Below are 27,001 nucleotides of genomic sequence, written 5' to 3'. Positions count from 1 at the left end.
TATGAGCTTTGCGGTGTAATACGTATATGATACTCCGCAAAAGCTTTTGACTCGCATATAAAATGCTTCATGGACCTCTTTCGCTATATTGGGTCACCGGTCTGCGTCATTTTAGCTGGAAAGTTCTTCGCTTATGGGTTCAAAACTTCAAATGCTCATATAATATAAAGTACATAAAAAAGTGAAACTGTATAACAGTCTTTTATCAAATCAAAGTTATCGCTTTGTTGAATAATATCTGTAGTTTAGGCAAAATCTTTTGGCAATATGAGTTAAATATGTGAAGAAAAACTAGATTAGATATGCTTTAACAAAGAAAAACTAGATTAGATTAAATGGAGAGAACACTAAATGCAACTTCTCCTAAACTATTACTACCACTGCCACTTTGTTTTTAATATTCACACCCACACGCATGCACACATAGCTTTGACCCTTTGACCACTCAGTTTACGATTTTACCCCTAATGTAGTAATTTCGCATTATTATTTTATTTTTACCTTTCATATCTTAACCGGATGTTTCAGAGTTAGTCAAGGTTGTCTATTTGGTGTTATTTTAAAGTTACTCTAAAACACTATTTTTCTGTTATCTTTCAAAAAGACCAATTAAAAAATAAAAATTATAAACATTCCTACACCATTCTAAAACATTCTTAAAATTTTCATACAACTGATTTTGCAAGCTTTCCAAAATGTTTTCTTAACCGATTGCGGATATGATATCGTACATAATTGTATGGTTTATTGTTCTTCTAAATACTACAGAAGTTAGAAGTGTCCATCGTAAATAAGAAAAAAATATTGTTAAAATATACATATTAATTTTGTAATTATTATCTATATAGTTTTGGTCATTTGGAAAGTGAGATTTGAATGTACTACTAATTGAACAAAAATACTGTTTTAACGTTATCAGAATGTATAAACGTTAGATATTTAATGAAAAAAAAAAACAAAGTGAAAAAGCGAGAGAGAAAGAGAAACATTGGATCCACAACAAGTAAAAACACTTATTATTGTTGAAGAAAGAAGTTTAACGTTTTTCAATGATTCACCACTGTGACTGTGTCTGTGTCTTCCCCACTACGTGCGCTATATATAAATTTTTCTCCTTTCATTTTTTTCCGCAGATTCCTTTCTCCTCGAGAACAAAAAAAACTTCTTTTTTTTTCTCTTTCTCTCTTGGCTTCTCTTTAGAAAGTGACTCACCAGAAAAAAAAAAGGGTTTTTGCTTTTCGGGTTTAGCTAAGAAAAATCTTTCAATCTTCCTTAAATCTTTCAAAACCCCAAAATGGGACCTCGTTGCTCTAAGCTCTCTCTCTGTTGGTGGCCGACCCATCTCAAATCAACTCACAACGAAGCTTCTGATCTAGGTGATAACAACTTCTTCTTCACTTAAAGTCTCTACCTTTCACACTCTCTCTGCTAACAAAGTTTGAGTTTTTTGTTTTTTGTTCTGATAGATAACGGAACGGACGATTTGCCGTCGTTTACGGAGTTTAGTTTCGACCAACTACGAGCTGCTACTTGTGGATTCTCTACAGACAGTATTGTCTCCGAACATGGTGTTAAAGCTCCTAATGTTGTGTATAAAGGCAGACTTGAAGATGACCGATGGATCGCTGTTAAACGATTCAATAGATCCGCTTGGCCTGATACTCGTCAATTTCTTGTACGAACTCTCATAAATTTGATTCCTTTACTCATTTCCGTTGATGGGTTCTCGTACAGTTCAATTTAAAACCCCTGTTGCATTTGGTGGTGTTTACTGTTTGGTTTGATTGATCTTTAGGAAGAAGCAAAAGCTGTGGGGCAGTTGAGGAATGAGAGGTTGGCGAATTTGATTGGATTCTGTTGTGAAGGAGACGAGAGATTGCTCGTTGCTGAGTTTATGCCTTTTGAAACTCTCTCGAAGCATCTCTTTCACTGTAAGGCTTCTCATCATCTTTAAGAGATTGGCAACTGTTTACTTTTTTGGTTTGATTCTCTACGCCTTTTAGTTTTTAGTTCTAACACATTGTTTAGGAGATTTTGTTGGTAATTTCTGTTTTTGGTTCTATCTTGTTGAACAAAAGATTAACACTTTAAATGCAAATGATTGGTGGAACTTAATAATTTGTGATGATATGTAGGGGATAGTCAGCCAATGAAGTGGTCTATGAGGTTGAGAGTGGCTTTGTATCTTGCACAAGCACTTGAGTATTGTAGCAGCAAAGGTCGCGCCTTGTACCACGATCTTAATGCTTACAGGATCTTGTTTGACCAGGTCCATCTCGAGCTTACTATTAACTCTCTTATCTCTTTCTTGCTCTTGATTGGATTTATGTTTCACTTTTCGTATAAGTTACTGTTCTGGGATTCTTATAATGTTTTTCTGGAAAACTTGATTACAGGATGGTAACCCGAGATTATCTTGCTTTGGTCTTATGAAGAATAGTAGGGATGGGAAGAGTTACAGTACAAATTTGGCTTTCACACCTCCTGAATACCTAAGAACAGGTCAGTTACTGATTTGAGATGCAATGGCGTCAAGTTATGTGTTTGCTGTTTGACAAAGTTATGATATTGATCTGATATATGGATGTGCGTTTATTAATCTCTTAAGGGAGAGTGATTCCGGAGAGTGTGGTCTACAGCTTCGGAACGCTGTTGCTAGATCTTCTCAGCGGCAAACACATACCACCAAGCCATGTAAGTGCACCAAACATGGCTCAACTTCTCTTGGGAGGAAGTTCTTGATCTTTTAGCTTCTTCTCCTTATCCCAGAAAATGTTGATAAAGTTCTGTATGCTCTACCATTGTTCTGCAGGCGCTTGATCTGATTCGTGGGAAGAATTTCCTGATGCTGATGGACTCGTGTCTAGATGGCCATTTCTCAAACGATGATGGAACCGATTTGGTTCGTTTAGCTTCCCGTTGTTTGCAGTATGAAGCTCGTGAAAGGCCAAATGTGAAATCTCTCGTGTCCTCACTCGCTCCTCTTCAGAAAGAAACTGATGTATGCACTCACTAAATCACCTTCCTTTCATGTATCAACCATTCAAGTATTCTAGCTCCTCGTCTTATTCTACATCTCTGTTGTTTTCTTCAGATTCCGTCTCATGTTTTAATGGGGATTCCACATGGAGCTGCTTCTCCAAAGGAAACAACTTCGCTTACCCCTCTTGGTGACGCTTGTTCACGACATGATCTCACAGCAATACATGAAATTCTCGAAAAGGTTGGATACAAAGATGACGAGGGTGTAGCAAATGAGGTATGTACATGAACAAGAAGCTTCTTCATCTTCTATGAGGTCAATGACCTTCAAGTCTAGAGCTTCTTTAGTCTTACCTGAGGTTCCTGTTTTATTTGCAACACAGCTCTCGTTCCAAGTGTGGACCGACCAGATTCAGGAGACTCTAAACTCCAAGAAACAAGGAGATGCTGCGTTCAAAGGCAAAGACTTTGTCACTGCTGTTGAATGTTACACGCAGGTAAGAAACAGAAAGTGGGTTACTTTCTTGAAACCCAGAAACATAATTCCCCTGGAACTCGACTCAATCCGTCTTATTGTATCTGCAGTTCATCGAAGATGGCACAATGGTATCGCCAACAGTTTTTGCAAGGAGGTGTTTGTGTTATCTGATGAGCAATATGCCTCAAGAGGCTCTTGGTGATGCAATGCAGGCGCAAGTAGTGTCTCCTGAATGGCCAACGGCTTTCTATCTTCAGGCCGCTGCTCTCTTCAGCCTTGGAATGGATAAAGACGCCTGTGAAACCCTAAAAGATGGAACTTCCTTGGAAGCCAAGAAACATAACAACAGAAACTGAAAACTTCAAGTGTATAGGTTTCTTCTCTCTTCCGCCTTCTTCGTTTTGTGATTGGATTCTGAGAAAGCCTCATTGTCTCTGTCTTCTTTAAGCATTATCTTAAATTTGTGGTTTCCAATTTGAAGAGATGATTCAAATCACATTTGAATCAAGAAAAGAAGGATCTTTCTCATTTAAGTCCAAGATCCTTATATGAGATTTGTTCAAACTAATTTTCTTCATTTGAAGTACAAAAACAGATTCTACACAACTATTGTCCAGTATTTTATCTATTACCAGTTTTCAAAGCCATGTGTCTGAAACCAAAAGAGCTAAGACCCTCCTGACCACACAGAGATTTCACGAAGCCGGAGCAGAGAACAATATTATACAAAATGTAAATCTCACAAGTTACAACAATCTAAACACTACCAAGTTTTTACAGCTACAAAACGTGTGAATAATCAAGCAACAGGAGGGATTGATTCAGCGATTGCAAGCGGCTCAAGAACAGGAGAAGAGTGAGCTCGTGCGGGTGGGCGAAAGAGAGAGAGAGAGAGAGAGAGAGATGGAAAACGTTTCACTTGAGGACTTTGAAGTGAAAAAGCCAAGAAACAACGAAGGCGAAGACCATAGCAGCAAGTAAGAAGTTCATAACAGGGCGACCATGCCAGATTCCTCGTGGCTCTGTCTGAGTTAGAGATTGTCCCGCAGCTGCTTGTGAATGTGTAGAAGCAGTGCTCTCCGGATTAGATTGTTCACCAGCCACGTTTAGAGCCATTGCGCCGCATATCTCACATGTCCTGCTCAGATTCATACAACAATATGATAAATGCTAGTCAGTAAAAATCTTAGGGGACTTGCTTCATCTTGTAAACATATAAGAAGCTAGGAAAATGCAAAGACACAGAAACAGAAGCTAAACAGAGCTATGAGTACAATCTTGATTGGTAAAAATCAAACTTTCTCAGCAAAAGGGACTGCAAGATTCTCTCAATGCAGCTGCAAAATCAAGCCTTTGAAACTGAATGTTTTGAGGCAAATCACAGAAACTGGCTTTAATTGAGACTACAAACAATAAATATCCAAAAATGTGCAGGAACATAAGAACATGAGACACAAGTAGACAACAATTGATGGCCACAAAACAAAAACTGTAGATTCCAGCTTCAGCAGACAATCTTTCTAAGAAGTAATGATATGGATCTCTAGAATTCAGACAAGAAAAAAGACTCAAAGTACATAAAAAGGAAATACATTTTTTCCTTATAAAGTTTCATTCTTTACTACTTTGGTTCTCACAGAATCTGTAGAATTTTGCAGAAAAAAAACAAAAGTAGTCTTGAAGAGAAACTTACATGTTTCCTTTGATCTTAAACCAAGTCTCAGCACACTTACTATGAGCAACACCCAAATCACCTTTACAAGAGCAACCTAATTGCAAAGGCAAACCATAATATTCTTCTTCTTCTTCTTCTTCTTCTTCTTCTTCATCTTCTTCATCTTCATCATCATCAGAATCATCTTCTTCTTCTTCATCTTCATCTTCAGCTTCTTTGTTAGTCTCTAAAGGAAGATGACAGATCCTGCAATCTCTTCCACCTTTCTTCTTCTTCTTCTTCTTCCTCCTCTTTCTCCTCCTAGTTCTCCTCTTCTTACCACCGGAATGTAGCTGTTTCTCCGGCGCCGGTACACCGCCGGACTCTAAATCGACCTGAGACAAAGAATCCCAGTCGGAGGAGTCACCGTCGATGCTAATTTCGACGGAGTACGGCGGCGAGTCTGTAGGATTCGCCAAATGGTGATGAGATCCAAAAGCAAAAGAAGGCATTTTTTTCTTTCTTTCTTGAAGATTAAAGCAAAGAGGAACCAAAGGGGTCACTCATGGGTTTTACGAGGAAAACAAAAAACAAAATCATAAAAAAAAATAACCAAAAAAGAATTAAAATAAAAAAAAAACAAAAAAGCTAATTTTGTCTTCAAGGGTTTATTGAATTTTTTATTTTAGTAAGTTTTTAACTTGCAGAGAAGAAATGTTGGAGAAAGAGAAAGGAAGAAGCTTTGGACAAAAGAGCAGCTTCTGTTCTGTTCTTTTTTATTTATTATTATCTTCTTCTTCTTTTTTTCTTCTTTTTTTTAAGACAAATGTTTTTACTTGTTTTTTTTTTTTTTTTGTCTCCCTCAAGTTTGGAAGATATTTCAAAACAAGGTGGGTGCTTTTTAACATTGTTAGATCCCGTGGTACGGATTCTTAACTCATGATTCTACTACATTGAATTTCCACTTAATTTTTCATATATATATATATATATCGATTGTACTTTTTTTTTGTATTTCATACTGTATTAATTAAAAATATTTCTTATTGAAGTCCCTTAAGCTAATCTATTTACTATCACAATTTAATTACAGTTCCTAACATTTTAATTATTAATTAAGAACAAAAATTGAAGAAAAAGAAGTTATAGATTTAGTGAAAATGAACTAATGAAGTGTACCCACGTTGCTTAAGTTATAACATTAATAGGACGAAAAAGCGTTTATTTTAGTACTTTTCTTGATTTCTTTAATAAGTTAGATTTTATTTTTCCTAACAACTAAATTTTTTAGTACTTTACTCATACCGTGAAAAAACAAAGTACTTTGTTTCTACAAATTAGATTTGCTTCTATAAAGTTTCATTCTACACTTAGTACATTACCTGGAGTGTTTAGATATTAATTATTTATACAAGATAATATATCCTAATGAAGTCAGCTTAAACTGATTTTGAAAAGTGGGTTGGTGTGAACTCTGAACAGTGATTCAGTGAACATATATATCAATAGTGTTGGGTTTTGTTGAAAAGTATATAAACATGAGGTGTCAAAATGAAAATGTATAGAAGTTTAAGGGTATTGATGAAACTAAACATAAAAATCACTGTCAATGTCAGTGGCTGTGTCAGGATGTAACAATGTTGGCTGGAAGGAAACTCACCGTTTCTTTAATAATTATTGTTCCAAAGAAAACAAATAAAAGAACCCCAAATTTGAAATGCTATTTTCATTTTTAAACAGTACTTAAGAACAGTAGTAGTTTTTTTCTTAATTGTTTTCTATTAAATTTGAAGTTACATATGGTTTTCTTTTGTATCTACATATATAAGCTGAGTAACTTAACAGTATCAATGTACCTATTTTTTCGATTATAAATACTGTAGTCTGTTTGTTTGACAAAATAAAATAAAATACTGTAGTCTGTTTATGACAAAAAAAAAACTGTAGTCTGTTTATTTCACCAACAAGCTCTTTGAAATTCTCCTTTCATATTTGAGTTTACTAGATTATACTACTTACTGTATTTGTATAAAAGTAGTAATAATATAAAAATGTATATACACCTTCTAAAATAGGGTCCAATATAGTTACCATATAGTTACAGCTACATTAACAATACATTTATTTTATTTTCGGTCCTATGTATAAACATTAACATGATTGTTGACAAAACATATAAAAAGTTTTTGCTAATTTCATAATTTTCTTAAATCATTTTTTGTTTGGTTATCAAGGAACAGTGTAGCTTTTGTTTTTCTTTTTTTGGGTCAAAAGTGTGTAGCTTATAATGTCATTTTGGTCTATAAAACAGCAACCTTCTTTAACTGAGACCTGTTGTTTTTTGAATGTATTCGATGTATCATATTTCCACACTTTCAAGACAATTCATATATTATTCGATCAAATTGTTTCTCGCTACCAAAAAATTGATAGCCGTATATTGATTGACAAATTGACAGAAGGGAAACAGAAAATTCCTTGGATAAGCATAAACAGGGCCAAAATATAAAGTTAAAGAGGGATGGGCTTCATGGATTTGAAAGAATAGGGCCCTTCTAAACCAAAGAATAATGGAGATTGATTGGTCAAATTCAAGAGAGTCTGTTTTCTTTCTTTTTTTTACAAATCAAAACAGTCTACTGAACTGAGTCCTGAAAGAAAGAAAAAGATTCTAAAATTGGTTCTCTGTTAACCTCAAAGTTATTGAATAAAACCCATCTCATGTACTTGGTAATTTGAAGATCTTTGCTTACATGAAGATATCCATTAAAGCACGGACTTGTATATATATATCATATTAGATTGGTTCATATGCGGATTCCTGTTACTTGACTAAGATTGGTTCAACCAAAAACTGCTTTCATTAAAGGTGAATCTAAACGATGGTTTTGGAGTCTGTGGAAAAAGGGATACAAACAAGATTTTTACGCTACGGTTGGAAGAAATGTAAAACTGGTCCAACAAGACTATCTTCCATTGCATAACATTGATGATTCGATAAACAGGCACTATACAATATCAGGAGAAGTATTCAAGTTGATTTTTACTGCAAAAGATGTATTATTTGAACAAAGAAATAAAGATGCTGTGCTGAAGAGGAGACTTTTCAATATTGAAAATTTGGGATTTTGATAGAAACTAAAACCTGCCAATCGTAGTTGAGGTCATTTATTACATGTTTAAAACCAGCAGATCTCCTACAAAACAAGTTCAAACTTTATAGTAGCTAAACACTAGGCTTAGGGATGCTGGCTCATCAAAATCATAACTCAAGAAGTGTAAAGTCTTAACAAGAAAAACGAATACTCGGTCATCATCCGTAGATTATGGATCATTTCCTACAAAGCTATCGACGAATTCAAAGAAACTATCAAGTCACAACAACTGTATCTTCTTCCCAATAAAAAGAAACCGCAAACAGATAGATCAAGAAGTACCCACAACAATGGAAGTAAACAGATCAGGCAGCTTGAACATCAGCAGTGGTTGTTGCAGGAGTAGTCTTTGACAGGTTTGGGATATACTTCCAACAACGTTTGTGAACTCCGCTTATCTTCTTTGGAGCTTCCGCAGCTCGCAATCCTGCATTTGAGACCATGTATGTACGTTACTCTCATGAAAGCTGCATAAACCTTAACACCAATGCAATGGTGATTATCTAGTTTCAGATATGGCTACTCCTAATAATTTCACCCTATACTCCATAGACATGACAAAAAGCTCCAACTTTGACATCAATGGGCGTAAAAACTTAGCAATACGAAGCAAATGATGACAAAAAAAGTCACCATCTTTGTGAACAATTCCCCAAGCTTTTCCATGTCTACCATCCTGCATTTGAATCCAAAATCAAACAAATACCCAAGTCAGATAATCAAACCCCAAATGATTAGGTAATAAAAACATTATCTCAGCTTACGAAAAATGGAAACTTTTCAATCCAGACATGAAAGAGAAGAAGACGAAGAACCTTATAGAGATTGATCTTAGTGATTTCATAAGAGATTCCATTCCAGTGAGCTTTAGCCATATGGTATCCGATTCCCCAATTAGGTAAGAACTGAGCGACTTCGATTAAGTTTTTCTTCTTTCTTCGTTTAGGTTTATTCGAATCGGAGCTAGGGTTTTCACTCGCCGGAGTAGATGCCGCCGACGGCGCCGCAGAGAAATTTCTTAAGAGACTAAGCGAGAGACTGAAAGCACCAACAGTTTCGGTTCTAGAGATTGCTCTGTTCATAAGTGTCATCGCCATTGTATCGCTCTCTCTCTATTGTTTCAGCCACTGTTGAAGATCGGCGACTGAGGTTGAGACAGAGAAGAACCACAAGTTTTGGTTTATTCACAAACAGACCCAATACAATTTTATAAATTACATTCTACCCCCGTTATGTATGCATTTTAACTAACTTTACCCCAAAAATCCAAACTTTGAAAATTAGAAATCGAATAAGAAGTGAAAACCGAATTGAGAAGGACAGATACGCTAAAACAGCTGAAATTGGGTAGCTTTCTTTCTCCGCAACCTTAAAAATAAGAACTTTCCTCACACTTTACTCTTACTTACATACTATTATCGTTGTTACCAGAAAAAAAAACGAAACTTTATTGAGTATTTGTCTATTTGAGTTTCTCTCATCTTCTTTTGTTTTGCTTCACATCGTTCACATCAATTAGTTTCTATCAGCTCCAGCAAATGGTTAGTGTGTTCATCAGCTAAAATCATTAAGGATTGCGTTACTTCTTCTTCAGGTTGGATAATATTTTGGGTTTAATAATTTTAGATTCATGAAATATGTGTGTTTGTTTATGTTGCTTACGTTTGTATTATTCTCTAGGAAGGACTAGAAATGAGAAAGAGTTGATTACTCCATATTGAGTGTGAAGATGACGAGGTGGTCTATGTCTATGCACTGCACATTGTTCTTGCTATTTCTGTTGAGGCTCACTTGTATATTCTCAGATTCCGATTATTTGATGGGTCTTGGAAGCTATGACATCACAGGACCTGCAGCTGATGTTAACATGATGGGTTATGCTAACATGGAACAAGTAGCATCTGGTGTTCACTTCAGGCTCAGAGCTCGTGCGTTCATCGTGGCTGAGCCATACAAGAAAAGGATTGCTTTTGTTAATCTTGATGCTGGTATGGCCTCACAGCTTGTGACCATCAAAGTGATTGAAAGATTGAAACAGAGGTACGGTGAGCTTTATACGGAGGAAAATGTTGCAATTAGTGGAACTCATACTCATGCTGGTCCAGGGGGTTATCTCCAATACATTTTGTACTTAGTTACATCTCTCGGGTTTGTTCATCAATCTTTCAATGCTCTTGTGGACGGTATAGAGCAAAGTATTATACAAGCTCATGAAAATCTTCGTCCCGGGTCCATTTTAATCAACAAAGGTGAGTGATTTAGCTTGTGGGACACTTTTTTTATGATTCATTTTATATGTTGCTTTCTCTAAAGACATTTCTTTTGGAGCTGAGCTTGCAGGGGAGCTCTTGGATGCTGGTGTGAACCGTAGTCCCAGTGCTTACCTTAACAATCCGGCACATGAACGTAGTAAATATGAATATGATGTAGATAAAGAGATGACACTTGTCAAATTCGTTGATGATCAATGGGGTCCAGTGGGTAGTTTCAATTGGTTTGCAACTCATGGCACTTCGATGAGCCGTACAAATGCCTTGAATCAGCGGGGACAATAAAGGCACTGCAGCACGTATCATGGAAGACTGGTTTGAACGAGAAAACGGTTGTAGATCAGTTGATGTTGAATCTCCTAGAAGAGTCTCAAGCATAATCAGTGATCCTTATGGTGAGCGTAAATAACCATAGCTCCAAGAGTTTTAGTAATGGCTTGTTATTGTAAAACTAACTTTTTGTTGCTTTTATTGCAGATCAAGATTTGATGGAAATGGCATCCTCGTTACTGTCTACCGGCGGTAAAACCGTTACAAGGATGTCAAGCGTTGCTAGACGGGTCAGAAGTAGATTTAGACACGCTGACAAACCTAGATTTGTCTCTGCCTTCTGTCAAACTAACTGCGGTGATGTTAGTCCGAATGTGTTGGGAGCCTTCTGTATAGACACAGGCCTTCCTTGTGAATTCAACCAAAGTACTTGTGGTGGAAAGAATGAGCAATGCTACGGCCGTGGACCAGGGTACGTCTTATTCCTAACTGCACACTTTTACTTTCAGCAATGCGGAAACCAATCACAGAAAATTATGTTCTCTCTTAGTACAATATGGTATTTAGAGAGTCAAGCTTGTTAGATGTATAACTTGGCATGACTAAATGTTTCAGCTACCCTGATGAATTTGAGAGTACCCGCATTATTGGAGAGAGGCAGTTCAAGAAGGCTGCGGATCTTTTCACTAAAGCCTCTGAGGAGATACAAGGAAAAGTTGACTATCGTCATGCATATGTTGATTTCTCTCAGCTTGAAGTGACGATTAATGGACAAAATGGAGGTTCCGAAGTGGTGAAAACATGTCCAGCTGCAATGGGTTTTGGTTTCGCTGCAGGAACAACTGATGGACCTGGAGCATTTGACTTTAAACAAGGAGATGATCAGGTAAAACCCAAATTCTCCTTCTAACTTGGTAATGAAAGATGTTTAGTACTATACTTTATGTTGTGACTTTGTGTAAGGGAAATCCTTTCTGGAGGCTTGTAAGGAACCTTCTCAAGAATCCAACTGAGGAACAAGTACGATGCCAACGACCTAAACCCATATTGCTTGATACCGGTGAAATGAAACAACCATACGACTGGGCGGTGAGAGCATAATCTTGTACTGTGATGGATAAAAATTGAATCCCACTTAGCTATTTGTGATGGAAAAACTGTTTCTTAATCCATTTTCAGCCGTCGATATTACCAGTTCAGATCCTCCGCATTGGCCAGCTAGTGATTCTCTGCGTCCCCGGAGGTATTCCGGTCTCCCCCAGAACAAAAAAAATCATTTCTAAACTGATGTAGAACATTAGTAATTTCCTTTCTCTATTGTTCTGCTTGCAAGAATTCACAACAATGGCAGGGAGGCGACTACGTGATGCCGTGAAAACAGTGCTTAAAGAAGGCAGCAATGGAAGAGAATTCAGCGTGGTAATAGCCGGGCTAACCAATTCGTATTCGCAGTATATTGCCACATTTGAGGAATACCAAGTTCAGAGATATGAGGTCAGAGGCTTAGATAAGAAGGAAGAGCTTGTAGGATCTTTCTTGATTTCCTGCTCTTAAACCAACTCTGTTTATTCTTTCCCTCAGGGTGCATCGACTTTGTATGGACCTCACACGCTAAGCGGATACATTCAAGAATTCAAGAAACTAGCAAATGATCTTCTATCTGCTCAAACCACTGACCCGGGTCCCCAACCACCTGACTTACTTCACAAGCAAATAAGCTTACTAACACCTGTTGTTGCGGATATGACACCAATTGGAACTGCATTCGGAGATGTTACATCGGATGTTCCTCGGTTATCCAAATTCAGGAAGGGAGCTGACATAGTGAGGGTTCAATTCCGGTCAGCTAACCCGAGAAACGATCTGATGACGGAAGGAACTTTCGCGCTTGTTGAGAGGTGGCTCGAAGGAAGAGAGACATGGGTACCTGTTTATGATGATGATGACTTTTGCCTCCGGTTTAAGTGGTCAAGACCGTTTAAACTCAGCACGCAGAGCACAGCAACTATCGAATGGAGAATCCCTGAAACCGCATCACCTGGTGTTTATAGAATCACTCACTTTGGTTCAGCTAAAACTCCTATAAGCTCCATTCACCATTTCTCTGGTTCATCTAGTGCCTTTGTTGTATATTGAAATGTACACGTGAATAGTCTTTATACGTATCCCTAGCAACACCATCCAGTAAATAACCTTGTGTGTGCGAAAAACAGTTTGTGTACATAACCTTCCAGTGGAGGAAGAGGGTCTATCTAATGACGTGTTTAGTTACAACAAAAACAGAGAGAAACTTTTATAGTGAAAATAGTAACACACAAAAGATTGAGAGAGACTCTGTACTTGTTCTGAATTCGTTACGCCATTATTAAATCTCGATCTCACTTTTCTTCATTACTACTCCTAAAAACTATAATCATTGAGAAACCCATTTTAAGATTACATCAATCATCATCGCTGTTAGAGAGAAACTGGAGCAACTTCTCAAATTTTAGCCTTTTTTTGTTTTTGCATTTTGCCTAATCGGTGCTTCTCCAGATTTCGCTTATCTTGTTCCTATAGCATAACAATGGCGGATTTCAAACCAAGGATCGAGATTTCGTTCCTTGAAACCTTCATTTGCAGCGCTTTCGCTGCTTGTTTTGCTGAGGTATCTCTCTTTAGTGCGAGATGAGATTATTATTCCTCTTTTGGGTTTTTGTTCATTTTTCATTTGAGTCTGTCAATATTCTTAAATTCGATCAATCACTGTCACTGGTGAACAATCCAGAGAAATGCTATCTTAGATTTACCGTTATTCTACTGAATCTTCGAAATTGAGCTTTAGAAGCTAATCTATGATGGTCTAGTCTACGACTTTAAAGTCCATTACTTGTGATTTTTTGTGATACTTATTGAAATGAGCTTACATAGACTCTATAGATTTAGTGTTTACGAAATTTGAGTTTTCGTGTGTTATGTGTTTGTTGTATTAGTCTTTAGTCAAATTCTAATTCATGGTTTATGAGTGATGTTGTAGTTATGTACTATACCGTTGGACACAGCCAAAGTTAGACTTCAGCTTCAAAGAAAGATTCCCACTGGAGATGGTGAGAATTTGCCCAAGTATAGAGGATCAATTGGTACTCTAGCTACCATAGCTAGAGAAGAAGGTATTTCAGGTCTTTGGAAAGGTGTTATTGCAGGACTTCATCGCCAATGTATCTATGGTGGCTTAAGGATTGGGTTATATGAGCCTGTGAGTCTCACATTATTTTCCTTCTCTGGTGCTTTTTTTTGTGTGTGTTTTATACTCTCTTATAAAGTTATATCTGATGGATTGTTTATTTTGCTATATCTGAATAGGTGAAGACACTTTTGGTTGGAAGTGACTTTATTGGCGATATTCCTTTATATCAAAAGATTCTTGCAGCTTTGTTAACTGGTGAGCTCAGTTCTTAATTTTGATAGTCTCTTGGAAGTAACTTGAGTGAATGATTGAGATTATAAAGGGAATTATTTTATTGTGTGTGACACAACAGGAGCTATAGCTATTATTGTAGCTAATCCAACTGATCTTGTTAAAGTTCGGCTTCAATCAGAAGGAAAGTTACCGGCTGGGGTTCCTAGGCGTTATGCAGGAGCTGTAGACGCTTATTTCACCATTGTGAAGCTGGTTAGTAAACTAATCTTCAAATAACAATATCAAAAATATTAAAATACTTTGTTAGCAGAGTGTTATAGCCTTTTGATTTATAAAATAGGAAGGAGTTAGTGCGCTATGGACTGGACTTGGTCCCAATATTGCCCGGAATGCTATTGTAAATGCTGCAGAGTTAGCTAGTTATGATCAAATAAAGGAGGTGATATTTCTTTCTCAAGTATTTTGTTGTGTAGGAGTTTTTTTGGCTTCTACTGGTGGTTGTTTAGTCTTTGTTTGTTCTTATACTTCCATACATATGCAGACAATTATGAAAATTCCGTTCTTCAGAGACAGTGTTTTAACTCATCTACTAGCTGGTTTAGCTGCAGGCTTCTTCGCTGTCTGCATCGGTTCTCCAATTGATGTGGTAAGCATTCATTTTCGTCTTTTACATAAATCAACAACAAGATTATTTGGTTTTCGTCTCATCATGTGTGGTAGTGCGTATATCTACAATAAATTTCAGTGAGAAGTGATAGATCTGAAAACGAAAGTGCTAAGTGCCTAAATCATTGTTCTTTTTGAGAACGAACAAAAGAGACTTAGTACTGACTGAGTTCTATTTATTGGTTTGTGGCAAAGAGTAGGTATTTATCACAGAATATCTCTTTAAAGGACAAGGTATTAGAATGGACATAGCTCTACTTTGAAAGTGACATCGGTGTAGCGTCTCACATGTTTGTGTCTTCCACATTTTATGTTTCTGACCTCTTGCTTGGTGATTTGACTTTGGTAAATGCAGCATTATTAGATAGTAATGCTCTACGGAAGGAGAAATTAGTATTAACCTGTTACCGAAGGAAACAAAATGGTTGATACTTTGGTATTTGCCCTAAACGGCCATGGTTCTTCTTTATATGTTGTTCCAGGTGAAATCTAGAATGATGGGAGACTCTACTTACCGAAACACAGTCGATTGCTTCATCAAAACGATGAAGACCGAGGTTAGTATTCTTTTCTAGTTCACATTTAACCAATCTCTCTCTTTTGATGCAATCATGAATGTTCTGTTTTTGGTCTATTTAAAGGGGATTATGGCATTCTACAAAGGATTTCTCCCGAATTTTACACGGCTAGGAACCTGGAATGCCATTATGTTCCTCACATTAGAACAAGTAAATTAGATTCTTCTCTCATTCTCATTTACTTTTCGATGATGATTAATTTTGGATTGCTCTTCTTTTTTTAACATTTTTCTCTCTGTTTCATCTTCACTCTGTGACAGGTGAAAAAAGTGTTTCTAAGAGAAGTCTTGTACGATTGATTCTCAGATCCCTAGTCGAAAACCATACCTTATTACATAATCCCTTCTATAAAACTTTGAATTGTTAGAATTAAAACATATATACTTTCTATGTTATGTGAGCTTTGTTATTTAGATTAGTATAGAAACATTTTATCCAAAAAAAAATTCTTTGCAAGAACAGTTTATACGAACGGTCTCTTTATTTCAAGATTTTTCCGAAGCTAGATTGTCTTAAAGTCTTAAACAACACACGAGGACATAATGTATTCCTAAGAAACAGTGAACTCAAAGAAACCTTTTTAAGCCCTTGGAACCAAGTAAACTCTGGATTTGATGATTGATCCTTTCCCTTGATGGCTAAGCTTGAATCCTGGACAAACAGGAAATCCAACAACTTGACCCGCAGGAACACGGCCATCCGAAAACCTCACGACACTCTCCATGTACTGAGAGTGAAACTCGGCTCCTCTGTTTGCTTCAAAGTGACTCGGGGATGGGTCGAGCGAGAATGCCAGGAGATGAAGCAGCCAGACTGCTTTAGCTAGCCCCAAGAACTCTCCATAGAACTGACTTCTTGGGTGGTTACCGGCTACAACCAACTCCCGCTGTTCCGAGTCCCCGAACAACGACTCTTCCATTTTTTGGTGAATGATCGAAAGGTACTTCTTCGAGCAGAATTTACCAAAATGGCAAGTTGGTAAGATCCCTAGCAACTCCATAGGATCCATTGCTTTCATATCTTTGAACTGCGCAAAGCAGTCACGACGGTACTGATCCGGGTTGATAAGAGAAGATAAGCTTCCATCCATGTAAAACGTTTCGTGATCAAATCCTTGGAAGATTTTCCTACAGATGTAAGACTCAAGAGCAAACTTCGCGTGCTGGTTCGGGACAGATGACTGAACCGAGGATGCAAACGAAGAAGCAGACATTCCGTCGGATGAAGCTGAAGCGGCTTCAATGGATCGAACAGCCGCTGCAATGTCCCAATGTGCAGCTCGCATTAGTGACAATAGAATCCCTGTGAAAGACTTTGATGCTTCTTTCACCTGAATCATTGTCATCTCAAATAACTCCGGCACCGGAGACACAGCAATCTGTGTGGTACAGTTAACTTTCCGGCTTGAAAGCAATCGGTGTTTCTTGCCTCCGTTACCGTTGGCCATAGAAGCCACTTTGACTTTCTCCTTCAGATTCTCAATCTCAGTATCTTTCACTTTCACTTCTTTCTTCAGCTCCTTCACAACCGCCTCATAAGGCGCCACGGCCTCTCTCAGCATTCCTCTTCCGGCGTCGTTTTTCCTTCGACCACCACTTCCGGTACCTCTCATCCTCCTGAATCTTTCCCTCAATGAACCAATCCTTCTCAGCTCAGCCACCATCGCCATATCAGCATCGTGCATCTTCTCCGGATCCCACGGCGAATGAGCTTCCTGAAGCGCAACGTAAGCTCTCTTCATAGCAGCAGCCGCCGTGAAAACTTCGTCCATCACCATCTCCATCTCCTGCACCGTCTCAACACTCACACCGTTCCTTCCGTTCTTAGCCCTAATTGTCTCATCTTTACCATTCTCCTTCTCCAATGCGTCTTCGTACTGAATCTCACCTTCCTCCTCATTCTCCTCTTCTTCAGTATCGTACTCTTCCCGGCGATTCACAGCGAGATCTTGCCGGCCGGCGGAGAGTGGATGCAACAAACAAGACGCCGTAACTCGTTGAATCAGATCCGAGAAGTTAGAAACCTTGTTCGCCATTTCTCCTCTCTTCTTCTTCTTGCAAAAATCGCCGCCGCTCTTACTGCAAAACGCCGTTCAAGTTACCAGAAATTGTTGAAAGTCAACAACGAGTCAAACCTCCGGAAAGTAATAGAAGCTTTATTACCTGCGGGAATGGTGATTGTTATTCTCAGATTTGAGAGCGAATCTCGGAGGATCTCGATTGAATTGAACAGAGTACCAGTAGTCAATGTCTTTGGGCTCAGTTTCTAAGCTCTCTCGCTCACTCTTTTTCTTTTTGCTGCACAATGAAGAAAAACCAACTAAACGTCACCGGAATAATTAATCTCCGGCCGACGACGACAATAGACGGAGATTTCTGATTATTTCTATCCTAATCTCTGAGAGTGATAGAGTCAGTGACTCAGTGTGGGGAGAAGAAGAGCAATAAGAACTGAATCATAATTACCGAATTAACCCTTTTTAGTTTTATGTTTTGACCCCTGACTTTTAAAAAAATTGTAATCGATGTGACGTGTAAAAAAGCTTAACCTCGATTTTGGGCCCTCGGGGAAAGTTTTTGGGTCTTTCTACAACTTTCTTATTGCACACATGGTCGTCCTCTTTTATTTTTATTTTTATTTAAATACCAATATCTTTTTCTTTTTTTAATTAGCCCATAGGTTAGTTTTACAATAGGTATATTGTTTTTACATGCGTTTAATGAGAAACAATTTAGAAAGAAAAAAAATGAGAAACAAAAATGGATTATGTAGTTTTAAATATGTTTAAGACTATAATTTATCCTTTGTATTCTCTCTTCTAAAAAAATAGCCATTATTAAGTGGTAATTATTCAAGTATCTATTTTTTAGGAATCTCTCTTTTGATTGGACGAGAAAGTGATCCCATAAAGTCATGGATCTTGCCTAATCCAAACCAAATCATATAGAAAATTCTTGTCCCCTTTTTATAAATCCAAAATTTATCATTAAACCCCATGTTAAGAAAACACTTTAAACACATCAATACTTTAAACAAAAGAACAAATTATATTAGTCACAAGTGATATTCCAACTGGGGTGAAAAGGAATATTTACCTGTGATTCCTGGGATTAAGTGAGCATAATAGTATGCCTGGCAACATCTTCTCTTCTCTCTCTCTCTCTCTCTCTTTCTTTAGAAACAAAAGAGATGAACTCCAATATAGAAGAAGAACAGTGATATATATGAAAAATGAGGTTCAAAGTTTCTCATATATATATAGAGAATTTATTGAAGATTTGAGAGAAACAGGCCAATGAGGAAAAAGAGTTTTGATGTGACAAGTATCAAACTTGATTATTTAATTATGAAATTATAATTGAGGAGTGGGATATTTCTTGTTTCAAGTTTCGACATCTAGCCATTTGTTGTCTAGTTTGTTATTACAAATCATATTAACTTCACTGGAAGTATATCCAGAATCAAAACTGAAGCCAGAATCACAAACGCTCAACAAGGCAAAATGATTTCAACTGAGGTTGTCACAAATAAATCAGAAACGCATGACCTCTTAATGTACATATCTTCCATAAGACTTTCTTAAAAATATATATGAAATTGTGCAAGCTACGAAAAAATTAAGCCAGTTCTAGTTTGTCTATAAATGGTGTATCCTTTCTGTGTCACTCTTGTTTTTTTTTATAGGGTGGGTATTCATTAACCATATATAGTTCCCGTGAAATCATTCAGGTGACTTTCTTAACCCTAATATTTTGTGCAAGTTTGACCTAAGAATAAAGTTATACTTTCGTACTTGGTTATACCCCATGCATAAGCTTTCCAAGTGATATAGTTGACAAATCCAGTACCCCCATTATTTGATAGATTCTTTTGTACTAACCTTTGTATTCTGCGATTTAGAAGAATACAATGATGACCAGAGGTTGGTACTTCTTGTAAATATATCTTAAAAATGTTGTCAAATTTTCAAATATTTTCCTTTTGTCGCATCCATTTTAACTCCACTCTTAGCTCGCTATTTTAAACCATTAATTAAATGTAATAGTTGACTCAAAAAACATTTGCTGAACAGAAAGTATATTTGTGTATAATTTAGTATATCTTCCAGTCTTCCACTGATATGATCATATGAACTAGCTAGCTAGGTACACATGTTCAATAAAGAAACTTAAAATAGCTAGTGGTGTAAAATATTAATGTATGCGATGTGTACATATCGCTTATTGCTTTAAACCGAAAAAAAAAGGAAGACAAGATTAGTAATCATGAGATAATGTGTGTAGGATACGATGATCGGATAAAAGAGAAAAGGGTATGTCCAAAGGCGTAGGACAGACATAGGTCTGGAGACAAAGTGATGTGTCATGTGTGTGGTGTCCCCAAAAATTAACTCTGTTGTTAAGCATTTGTGTTTTACCAATCTTTTGGACTCACCTCTTAAATCTTTCTTTCTTTCTCTTCTATTCCTCTCCTATCATTTATTTTTTGGCCATTTTGTTTTCTCCACACACACACGTATTTTTGGCCAGTAGCATTTATAATTTTCTCTTTTACAAATAAAATAGAAAAAAATATAGATGCATATGATCTAATACATAATTTAAAACAGTGTCATCACAGAACTTATAACTTCATGCAACTAGCATGTTTTAATTAACAAAAAAAAAAAAAAACAATGTTTAATTTCTTTTTGAAAAAAAAACAAGAATTTAATTGATATAAAAACCTAGCATGGGCTTGTTTTGAGTCAATCTAATAAAGTTGTTGACAAAGAAAAAAAAAACTAGCATGTATTTATTCAAAAGTTGTTTTGTAACAATTGTTTAAGCACTTCCCCAATGTTGAGAATAAGAGATAGGAATGGTTTTATGTAGTTTAAAGTTCTTGTTTAGAATGGTTAATTTGTGTGAATTATGTTCTTTAAAAAAAAAACAGAAGAGTTTTTCTCATAGGATTAGTGAAGCTTGTCAACGTTGAGGCCTCTTTCGTTTCTGGTTACTATCAAGCAATCATCATGGCCTATATCATAAAGTAATTTGGGCCAGTTTTATTATTAATGGGCCGAAGTCTATGGCCTTTAGAATTTATTTGACTAAAAAAGGGAACCTAAATTAAATTTCTCTTTCAGACAGAATAATTAGAGCATATCAGAGATGCTGACAGACAGATTAATACGCTGTCGTTTTAACGTATTTTTCTAAATATTCCAAAAGAATTTATTTATTTTCCACATTTTATCTGTGAAAAAAAAAGAAAAAAAAAATCCATCTAAAAAGGCGTAAGAGGTCTGGATTCGTCAAAAAGGTCTTTGAGAATCCAAAAACGTCTTATGGTTTAGCTCTCAAATTTCTCCTTCGATTCCATCTTCCTCCGGCTTCAAGTCGCCGGATCTTCTTGATTTCCGATTCACTTGGCTTTCCTCTTCTCTTCCTTTTAACACACGACGACGCTTCATAGTTTTTTGTTGTGATTCAGGTAAACAAATATCGAAAACTAGTTTCCTAAATTTGTTGATTCAGATCGATCTTTTAACCCTCATTATCGTTTTCAATAGCTTCTATGGATTCGATTTTCTGAGTATTGTTGCTTGATTTTGTAGGAAGAGGTATGTAATTCAGGATTTTCCGGTGATTTTGGTGGGAACGTTTGGAGAAATTTCGAGCTTAGTAGTATTCGTAGGAAAGTTTTCTTCTTTTATGATTTGTAGTTTTTGTGGATTAATGGTTGAAGGTGAGAAATGGGGCTTCGATGGATTTGAAAAGATTTTGTATCTTCGTGGAAATGAGATCGTTGGAGATTGCAGCAAGTCATCTCATTCGTATTCACGGGTTTGCTTAGGTACTTTGGAGATATTGAGAGTTTTGGTTGTTTAGTCTTTGATAAAAAGGTTGTTTAGTTTGTTTTCGAGCTTAGAGATGGATGAAGAGGCTACTTCGTGGATTAGGAGGGCTAAGTTTTCTCAAACGGTTTCTTATCGTTTGAATTCTTCAAAGTTAGCTTCTCTTCCTTTTATGATAAACCAAGATAAGTTTTCTGGATTAAAAGCTATACCTCAGAGATCATCTTCTTCGTCGTCGGCATCATCATCGGATCCTAAGTTGGTTTCGAGTAACTCACAGACTACGGGAGATACTTCGAGTTTGGAAGCTGCTGATGTATATGTTGTTGATTCGGAAATACAGACAAACCCGGTTACTCATAAGCAGAGATCTGTTTCTCCTTCGCCTCAGATGGCTGTTCCCGATGTGTTTAAGGAAGCGAGGTCTGAGCGTAAGAGATTTTCTACTCCACATCCAAGAAGAGTGGAATCGGAAAAGGGAATGAAGCCTAAGTTATCTCATAAAAACTCCTTTGACAAGAGATCATTTAACTTGCGGTCTCCTTCAGGTCCTATCAGAGATCTTGGCACTTTGAGAATTCAAGAGAGGGTCAAGAGCAAGAAGGACACTGGATGGTCTAAGCTTTTTGATAATACTGGTCGTAGAGTGAGTGCTGTGGAAGCTTCTGAAGAGTTCCGTGTTGATATGTCAAAGCTGTTCTTTGGGCTTAAGTTTGCTCATGGTTTATACAGCCGGCTATATCATGGTAAGTATGAAGATAAAGCTGTTGCCGTGAAGCTTATCACTGTACCTGATGATGACGATAATGGATGCTTGGGAGCTCGTTTAGAGAAACAGTTTACCAAGGAAGTGACCCTTTTGTCTCGATTGACCCATCCAAATGTTATAAAGGTGATTTCTCCTCTCTCGTTATGTTCTCTTGGTTAATCGTTATGTCAGTCTAGATGGAATGATTTACGGTTTTTGTTAACTTCTCTTCTCTTATTTATGTGCTAAAAACAGTTTGTTGGAGCGTACAAAGATCCGCCTGTATATTGTGTCCTCACGCAGTATTTACCTGAAGGATCTTTAAGATCTTTTCTGCACAAGCCTGAGAATAGGTCTCTTCCTTTGAAAAAGCTTATAGAGTTTGCTATAGATATTGCTAGAGGGATGGAATATATTCACTCACGACGCATAATTCATCGGGATCTTAAGCCAGAAAATGTATTGATCGACGAAGAATTCCATTTGAAGATCGCTGACTTTGGCATAGCGTGCGAGGAGGAGTACTGTGACATGTTGGCTGATGACCCCGGAACATATAGGTGGATGGCACCTGAAATGATAAAACGGAAACCACATGGACGTAAGGCCGATGTATACAGCTTTGGACTCGTTTTATGGGAAATGGTAGCTGGAGCAATCCCATATGAGGACATGAATCCTATTCAAGCTGCTTTCGCAGTCGTACATAAGGTAAAATATTCTGTGCGTCTCCTTACTATTTCATTATTGTAATCTTCCGTAGAGTTTATGCCACAAGAACTGTCTAATGGTTACGGTTAAAGCCTTAGAATTTAACAGACAAAAATCTTCCGGCACAAGTATATTTTAGGTCTTTTATTGTTCAGTTGATTCAACCATTTGAGATATGAAAAATGTTGATCTTTGGTTCAGAACATTAGGCCAGCTATCCCGGGAGATTGTCCAGTAGCCATGAAAGCTCTGATAGAGCAGTGTTGGTCGGTTGCACCAGATAAGAGACCCGAGTTCTGGCAGATAGTGAAAGTGCTTGAACAGTTTGCGATATCACTGGAACGTGAAGGGAACCTGAATCTGTCTTCGAGCAAGATCTGTAAGGACCCAAGGAAAGGTCTGAAACACTGGATCCAGAAGCTTGGACCAGTCCACGCAGGAGGAGGCGGTGGCAGCAGCAGCAGCGGCCTTGGTGGCTCAGCCTTGCCGAAGCCTAAATTCGCTTGAGAGACAGGAAAGAGTCTCTTTTGTAAATTTATATATAATACAAAAAGAAGGGTTTTGTGTTTGTGTTGTATCCTTTTTTTTTGTGGATTGTTGTTGTTAGTGATCTTTCATCGTCAATGTCATCTTCTCTGGATTTGATGTGTAATGACTGCCAACTGGGGAATGGTTGTGATTTGATATTTATGGGATTCAAATATCGTTTCTACTTTGGCCTTCTACATTACATATGTTAAGACTACTATCCATCTTTTCTCATTTGAAGAATATTCTCTGAAACTCAACAGAAGTAATTTGTATTTGTATTTATACAAGAACAAAAGAAATTTAAGTGACATGTATTTGTATTCATCTAAGTAAAAAAAATTCTTCAAATGAGAAGCAGCAGCATGTTTCACAGATTGATATCATCAAGGAGAGAGTTACTCAATGCTATTCTCGTTATCTTCAATCCTCGGCAATGCATATCTGTCTGAATCACGACCAATGAAGCTATGTGTTGTTGAAGAACAAGAAGAATTAGATGCAGATGAACATATCATCGTCTCCTTCATCTCTCTCCTTATAGCCCATAGCTTTTCCGCAATGCCTTTCATAGCTGGACGTGTAGCTCTCGTCGGGGTAACACATTCGCTCGCAAGTCTCAGCATCTTCTCAGCCACTTCAATGGCGGCTCGGTTTCTCTTGAGAAATGGGTCCATTATGAGAACAGCTTCATCGTCTTTGAGTCTCCTCAATGCCTGCCCAAGATGAAACGAGTTTCTCCTGATTTAGTCGTTGAGATAATCTCGAGCTTCTGGTGAAAGGGAAAAGAGAAAGTAACTTACCCATTTAACCGTGAGTCTGTCTTTTCGTGGTCTCTTTAACTCAATGGGACGTCTTCCAGTGAGAATCTCTACGAGCAAAACACCAAAAGAGTAAACGTCGCTCTTGTCAGTTAGTTGAAACGTCCTGAGGTAATCTGGATCCACATAGCCTGCAGATCCTTTGACCTGAGTCGATATATGAGTAGCCCCAAGATCTTCCGACACTAAACGAGCAAAGCCAAAGTCCGCCACTTTGGCTCTAAGCTTATTCGTGATGAGGATATTTGATGCTTTAATGTCTCTGTGGATTATTGGACTATCTGCATTATAAAATCCCTAATGCGTTAAATCTTGGCACAATAAGCTATAATGCAACACCGACAACAATATGACAAGATTACCAGTATATGTGTGCAAATAGGTCAATGCATGAGCCACATCAATTGCAATCTCAAGACGTTCTGCCATTTCAAGGCGGTTACCCCTTAAACCTGTGTTTTTATATAGAGGATCAATAGTTGAGAATTCATTTAGATATTTTATTTTTTGGGAAAGTTCTCTATGCTCTAAAATTAGAGACTGGATTTTTCTCTATATACACGTAAAAGAAGAAGGAAGTACCTCTTGCAACTTACCATCTAGATGTTCTCGTAGGTTTCCATTGGCAACATATTCAACAACAATAACCTTTTCATCTCCATGTTCAAGAAATCCATACAGCTTTACCAAATTCATATGCTCAATCTTTGACAATGTGTATATTTCATTCTTGAACTCTAGCAACCAGCTTTTGCCATAGTTGTTCTGCCACAGAATTTTGAGTTATCGATAATGTCTTCTCCGAATAATTCTTAAGAAACTAGTTCAATCTGTTTTCCACATATTTTCCAAGAAAAGGATTTCAACTACTACCTTTCTCGCACGCTTGATAGCAACAATAGTTCCATCATCAAGTTTTCCCTTAAAAACAGTTCCAAAACCGCCTTCCCCAATTTGATGAACCGAAGAAAAATTTGCGGTTGCCCTTTGAAGCTCCCCAAAAGAAAATATTACCGGGCCTTGATGCCAACTTTTGCTAGAAGAAGAATCTTTCCCAGGACTTTGAAATCTTGAACCAGAAAAACGATATTGACCTGAAACCTTTCTTTCTGTTGACCTTCCAAAGGAGCTTGGTGATGAATAACCAGTCCAGCCTGATACTGCACATATTCAAGAAAAAGAAAAAAGATTGTCACAGATATACAGAGAGCATGGATGTACAGAAATATATCGCATCATCCATCAAAGACCCTCAGGTTTGTAACAAAGTTTGGTTGTCTTAATGGTCGGCATACATCACCAGAGCTTAAGAGATTCAAAGCATGCTCCTGATATTCAAGAAAGGCTGTTTTAGGAAAGATTCAATCAAACACCAATTTGCTTACATGTAGATTCTCTGTCGTGCGTGCTGCTCTCTCCAGGATCAGATCTACATTCTGTTGGCTTTAACTTCCGTTGTCCTAAGAAAATAATAACAAAGACTTTCTTAGCTGCCCTTCTGATCGCACCGAGGACGGAGACATTCCTGGCCTTCTCCCCAGTACCTACATCAGTCCAACTATACTCAGAATCATCTCTCTGATGCTTTCCATTTGAGAAGCGGAGAGGCGTTGGGGTTTTGCTCCTCATTGGCATGTGTCTATAGACATGGTTATAGGAAAGAAGTGAATATTATGTCAGATGTCCAAATTCCAAGAAATAAAGTTTGTTGAAGTCATGTATGTTTCTTATTCCTTTTGTTAAACGCCAGATACATTTGTGCATATAATATAAGCATAATGATCCATTATTATCTGTACATACAATAGAAATATAAATTATATGTTCTTTAATGTGTTGTAGACCGATTCAAAGAGCTTGATTGGTCTTGCAAGTTTTGCTGTTATTCTATTTTCATAGTCAATGAAAATGAACAAATGATGGTATTCTGAGTATTTTGTATACTTTTGACTTTTCCACACAAGAAGACTCGAGAGTAGAAAACGACTCATTGATGTTAAAACCTTTATAGTCTAAGGATGACGGAGAATAAGAAAAGAGAACTAATAACATGTCTTTGAAATCTCCTCTCTTCTCTAAGTAACAGAGTCAAAATTAATCCAAAACTAAAACTTAATCGAACTATATGCAAATCCTATACTCATCGAGAAAGCAGTTACAACTCAAGGAGTGATATGAGCAGCGGAATCCATACCTCTGCGCTAGAGGATCTAATGTAGAAGAAGCCTTTAGGTTGCACCTTCTATACATGAACAAGGAAATGTTTAATTGATTCTTTTATTCTATCCAGTAGAGAATCAGAAAGAGGAGACAAACGCAAGATTTTCTCTTGACAAGGAACAGTGATGGTTGTATTTAAAGCTGCAAGTTGTATGCATGATCTCCACCAACAAGTAAAATGAGGTCCGTCTAAACGGTTTTAAGATGAAAGATGAGTCTTTTGTACAAACTACTTTGCCACAGAATCATCTAAACGGTGCATAATAGTAAGACACCGAAAAGTAAACTACATAAGCAATGAGACTGACCTGCTATGACAAACAAAAAGTTGATTTCTTTCTCCAGTTGTATGTATGTTGTAAAGTATTGGGAGATATCTGAGATCGACCCAAACCAAATCGACTCGGTTAGGGTCGATCTCATCGATCTCCCAATATAAAGAGAGCAGAAAGGATGTATACGATATACAAAACTTGGAACATGCCCTTTATTTCGACAAGGAAGCTAGCTTCAATAACCTGAAATACTCAATTCCCATGGAATTCAAGGCTCACGGACACATTTCTCAGCGATATTTAATTTGTATTCTTTGCGCCGGTAGAAGATGAACGAAGAAGACGATGACGACGGCAAAGTTCCGAGTGGCAAATTCGTTATTACAGTTGCACAAGAAAAGGCCAA

The 27,001-nt window shown here is 37.3% G+C and overlaps 8 protein-coding genes and 3 long non-coding RNA genes across 18 annotated transcripts; 5 read left to right on the top strand and 6 right to left on the bottom strand.

Moving 5' to 3' along the window:
- Positions 1-881: 881 nt before the first annotated feature.
- Positions 882-1,116, bottom strand: AT5G08890. The gene has a single exon (NR_143127.1). It is a non-coding gene; the product is annotated as an other RNA (long non-coding RNA).
- BSK5 (kinase with tetratricopeptide repeat domain-containing protein) lies at positions 1,077-4,360 on the top strand. Of its 2 annotated transcripts, NM_125291.5 has the most exons (10): positions 1,077-1,376; positions 1,467-1,675; positions 1,796-1,931; positions 2,136-2,269; positions 2,397-2,502; positions 2,609-2,694; positions 2,813-3,001; positions 3,095-3,259; positions 3,366-3,479; positions 3,568-4,360. In NM_125291.5, exons 1-10 carry the CDS (start codon positions 1,295-1,297, stop codon positions 3,814-3,816), a joined length of 1,470 nt encoding a protein of 489 aa, NP_200709.2. In that variant the 5' UTR covers positions 1,077-1,294; the 3' UTR covers positions 3,817-4,360. The 2 variants fall into 2 exon arrangements, with proteins under 2 accessions (NP_200709.2, NP_001078767.1); NM_001085298.1 differs by having other exon boundaries at positions 1,129-1,675; positions 3,568-4,026.
- Positions 4,079-6,210, bottom strand: AT5G59000 (RING/FYVE/PHD zinc finger superfamily protein). The gene is made up of 3 exons (NM_125290.3): positions 6,117-6,210; positions 5,154-5,971; positions 4,079-4,598 (listed from the first exon to the last, which is right to left on the bottom strand). The coding sequence occupies exons 2-3, from the start codon at positions 5,624-5,626 to the stop codon at positions 4,376-4,378; spliced, it is 696 nt and encodes a 231-aa protein (NP_200708.1). The 5' UTR covers positions 5,627-5,971; positions 6,117-6,210; the 3' UTR covers positions 4,079-4,375.
- Positions 6,211-8,203: 1,993 nt separating this feature from the next.
- AT5G58990 (28S ribosomal S34 protein) lies at positions 8,204-9,631 on the bottom strand. The gene is made up of 3 exons (NM_125289.2): positions 9,085-9,631; positions 8,903-8,945; positions 8,204-8,696 (listed from the first exon to the last, which is right to left on the bottom strand). The coding sequence occupies exons 1-3, from the start codon at positions 9,364-9,366 to the stop codon at positions 8,575-8,577; spliced, it is 447 nt and encodes a 148-aa protein (NP_200707.1). The 5' UTR covers positions 9,367-9,631; the 3' UTR covers positions 8,204-8,574.
- Positions 9,632-9,710: 79 nt separating this feature from the next.
- AT5G58980 (Neutral/alkaline non-lysosomal ceramidase) lies at positions 9,711-12,945 on the top strand (the record flags this gene model as incomplete). Its single annotated transcript, NM_125288.4, has 10 exons — positions 9,711-9,863; positions 9,950-10,518; positions 10,610-10,750; positions 10,836-10,934; positions 11,017-11,281; positions 11,425-11,695; positions 11,773-11,898; positions 11,989-12,052; positions 12,143-12,303; positions 12,391-12,945. The coding sequence occupies exons 2-10, from the start codon at positions 9,999-10,001 to the stop codon at positions 12,943-12,945; spliced, it is 2,202 nt and encodes a 733-aa protein (NP_200706.1). The 5' UTR covers positions 9,711-9,863; positions 9,950-9,998.
- Positions 12,946-13,101: 156 nt separating this feature from the next.
- On the top strand, positions 13,102-15,933 carry UCP2 (uncoupling protein 2). Of its 2 annotated transcripts, NM_125287.5 has the most exons (9): positions 13,102-13,456; positions 13,826-14,044; positions 14,152-14,230; positions 14,328-14,461; positions 14,550-14,648; positions 14,751-14,855; positions 15,358-15,432; positions 15,517-15,603; positions 15,714-15,933. In NM_125287.5, the coding sequence occupies exons 1-9, from the start codon at positions 13,376-13,378 to the stop codon at positions 15,750-15,752; spliced, it is 918 nt and encodes a 305-aa protein (NP_568894.1). In that variant the 5' UTR covers positions 13,102-13,375; the 3' UTR covers positions 15,753-15,933. The 2 variants fall into 2 exon arrangements, with proteins under 2 accessions (NP_568894.1, NP_974962.1); NM_203233.1 differs by having other exon boundaries at positions 13,136-13,456; positions 14,751-15,432; positions 15,714-15,890.
- Positions 14,834-15,380, bottom strand: AT5G08885. Its single transcript, NR_143126.1, has one exon. It is a non-coding gene; the product is annotated as an other RNA (long non-coding RNA).
- Positions 15,916-18,677, bottom strand: GIL1 (glucose-6-phosphate isomerase, putative (DUF641)). 3 transcript variants are annotated; one of them, NM_180886.2, is made up of 3 exons: positions 18,549-18,677; positions 17,616-17,750; positions 15,916-17,531 (listed from the first exon to the last, which is right to left on the bottom strand). In NM_180886.2, exons 1-3 carry the CDS (start codon positions 18,593-18,595, stop codon positions 16,034-16,036), a joined length of 1,680 nt encoding a protein of 559 aa, NP_851217.1. In that variant the 5' UTR covers positions 18,596-18,677; the 3' UTR covers positions 15,916-16,033. The 3 variants fall into 3 exon arrangements, with proteins under 3 accessions (NP_851217.1, NP_200704.2, NP_001032100.1); NM_125286.6 differs by lacking the exon at positions 18,549-18,677 and having other exon boundaries at positions 17,616-18,119; NM_001037023.1 differs by lacking the exon at positions 18,549-18,677 and having other exon boundaries at positions 15,916-17,738.
- On the top strand, positions 17,392-18,004 carry AT5G08880. Its single transcript, NR_143125.1, has one exon. It is a non-coding gene; the product is annotated as an other RNA (long non-coding RNA).
- A 2,032-nt stretch (positions 18,678-20,709) lies between the features above and the next one.
- Positions 20,710-23,538, top strand: AT5G58950 (Protein kinase superfamily protein). Its single transcript, NM_125285.4, has 4 exons — positions 20,710-20,928; positions 21,053-22,184; positions 22,296-22,751; positions 22,953-23,538. Exons 2-4 carry the CDS (start codon positions 21,369-21,371, stop codon positions 23,256-23,258), a joined length of 1,578 nt encoding a protein of 525 aa, NP_568893.1. The 5' UTR covers positions 20,710-20,928; positions 21,053-21,368; the 3' UTR covers positions 23,259-23,538.
- Positions 23,440-26,948, bottom strand: CRCK1 (calmodulin-binding receptor-like cytoplasmic kinase 1). Of its 4 annotated transcripts, NM_001345331.1 has the most exons (8): positions 26,629-26,948; positions 26,295-26,342; positions 25,486-25,739; positions 24,974-25,260; positions 24,697-24,865; positions 24,463-24,552; positions 24,083-24,381; positions 23,440-23,995 (listed from the first exon to the last, which is right to left on the bottom strand). In NM_001345331.1, exons 3-8 carry the CDS (start codon positions 25,733-25,735, stop codon positions 23,678-23,680), a joined length of 1,413 nt encoding a protein of 470 aa, NP_001332082.1. In that variant the 5' UTR covers positions 25,736-25,739; positions 26,295-26,342; positions 26,629-26,948; the 3' UTR covers positions 23,440-23,677. The 4 variants fall into 4 exon arrangements, with proteins under 4 accessions (NP_001332082.1, NP_001318835.1, NP_001332083.1 ...); NM_001345330.1 differs by having other exon boundaries at positions 25,486-26,342; NM_001345332.1 differs by lacking the exon at positions 26,295-26,342.
- Between the last annotated feature and the right edge of the window lie 53 nt (positions 26,949-27,001).

The sequence above is a fragment of the Arabidopsis thaliana genome, chromosome 5 (assembly GCF_000001735.4).
Source record: "Arabidopsis thaliana chromosome 5, partial sequence".
NCBI lineage: Eukaryota > Viridiplantae > Streptophyta > Magnoliopsida > Brassicales > Brassicaceae > Arabidopsis > Arabidopsis thaliana.
The sequence above is the reverse complement of the archived record's forward strand: the minus strand, read 5'-3'. Positions and strand labels throughout refer to the sequence as shown.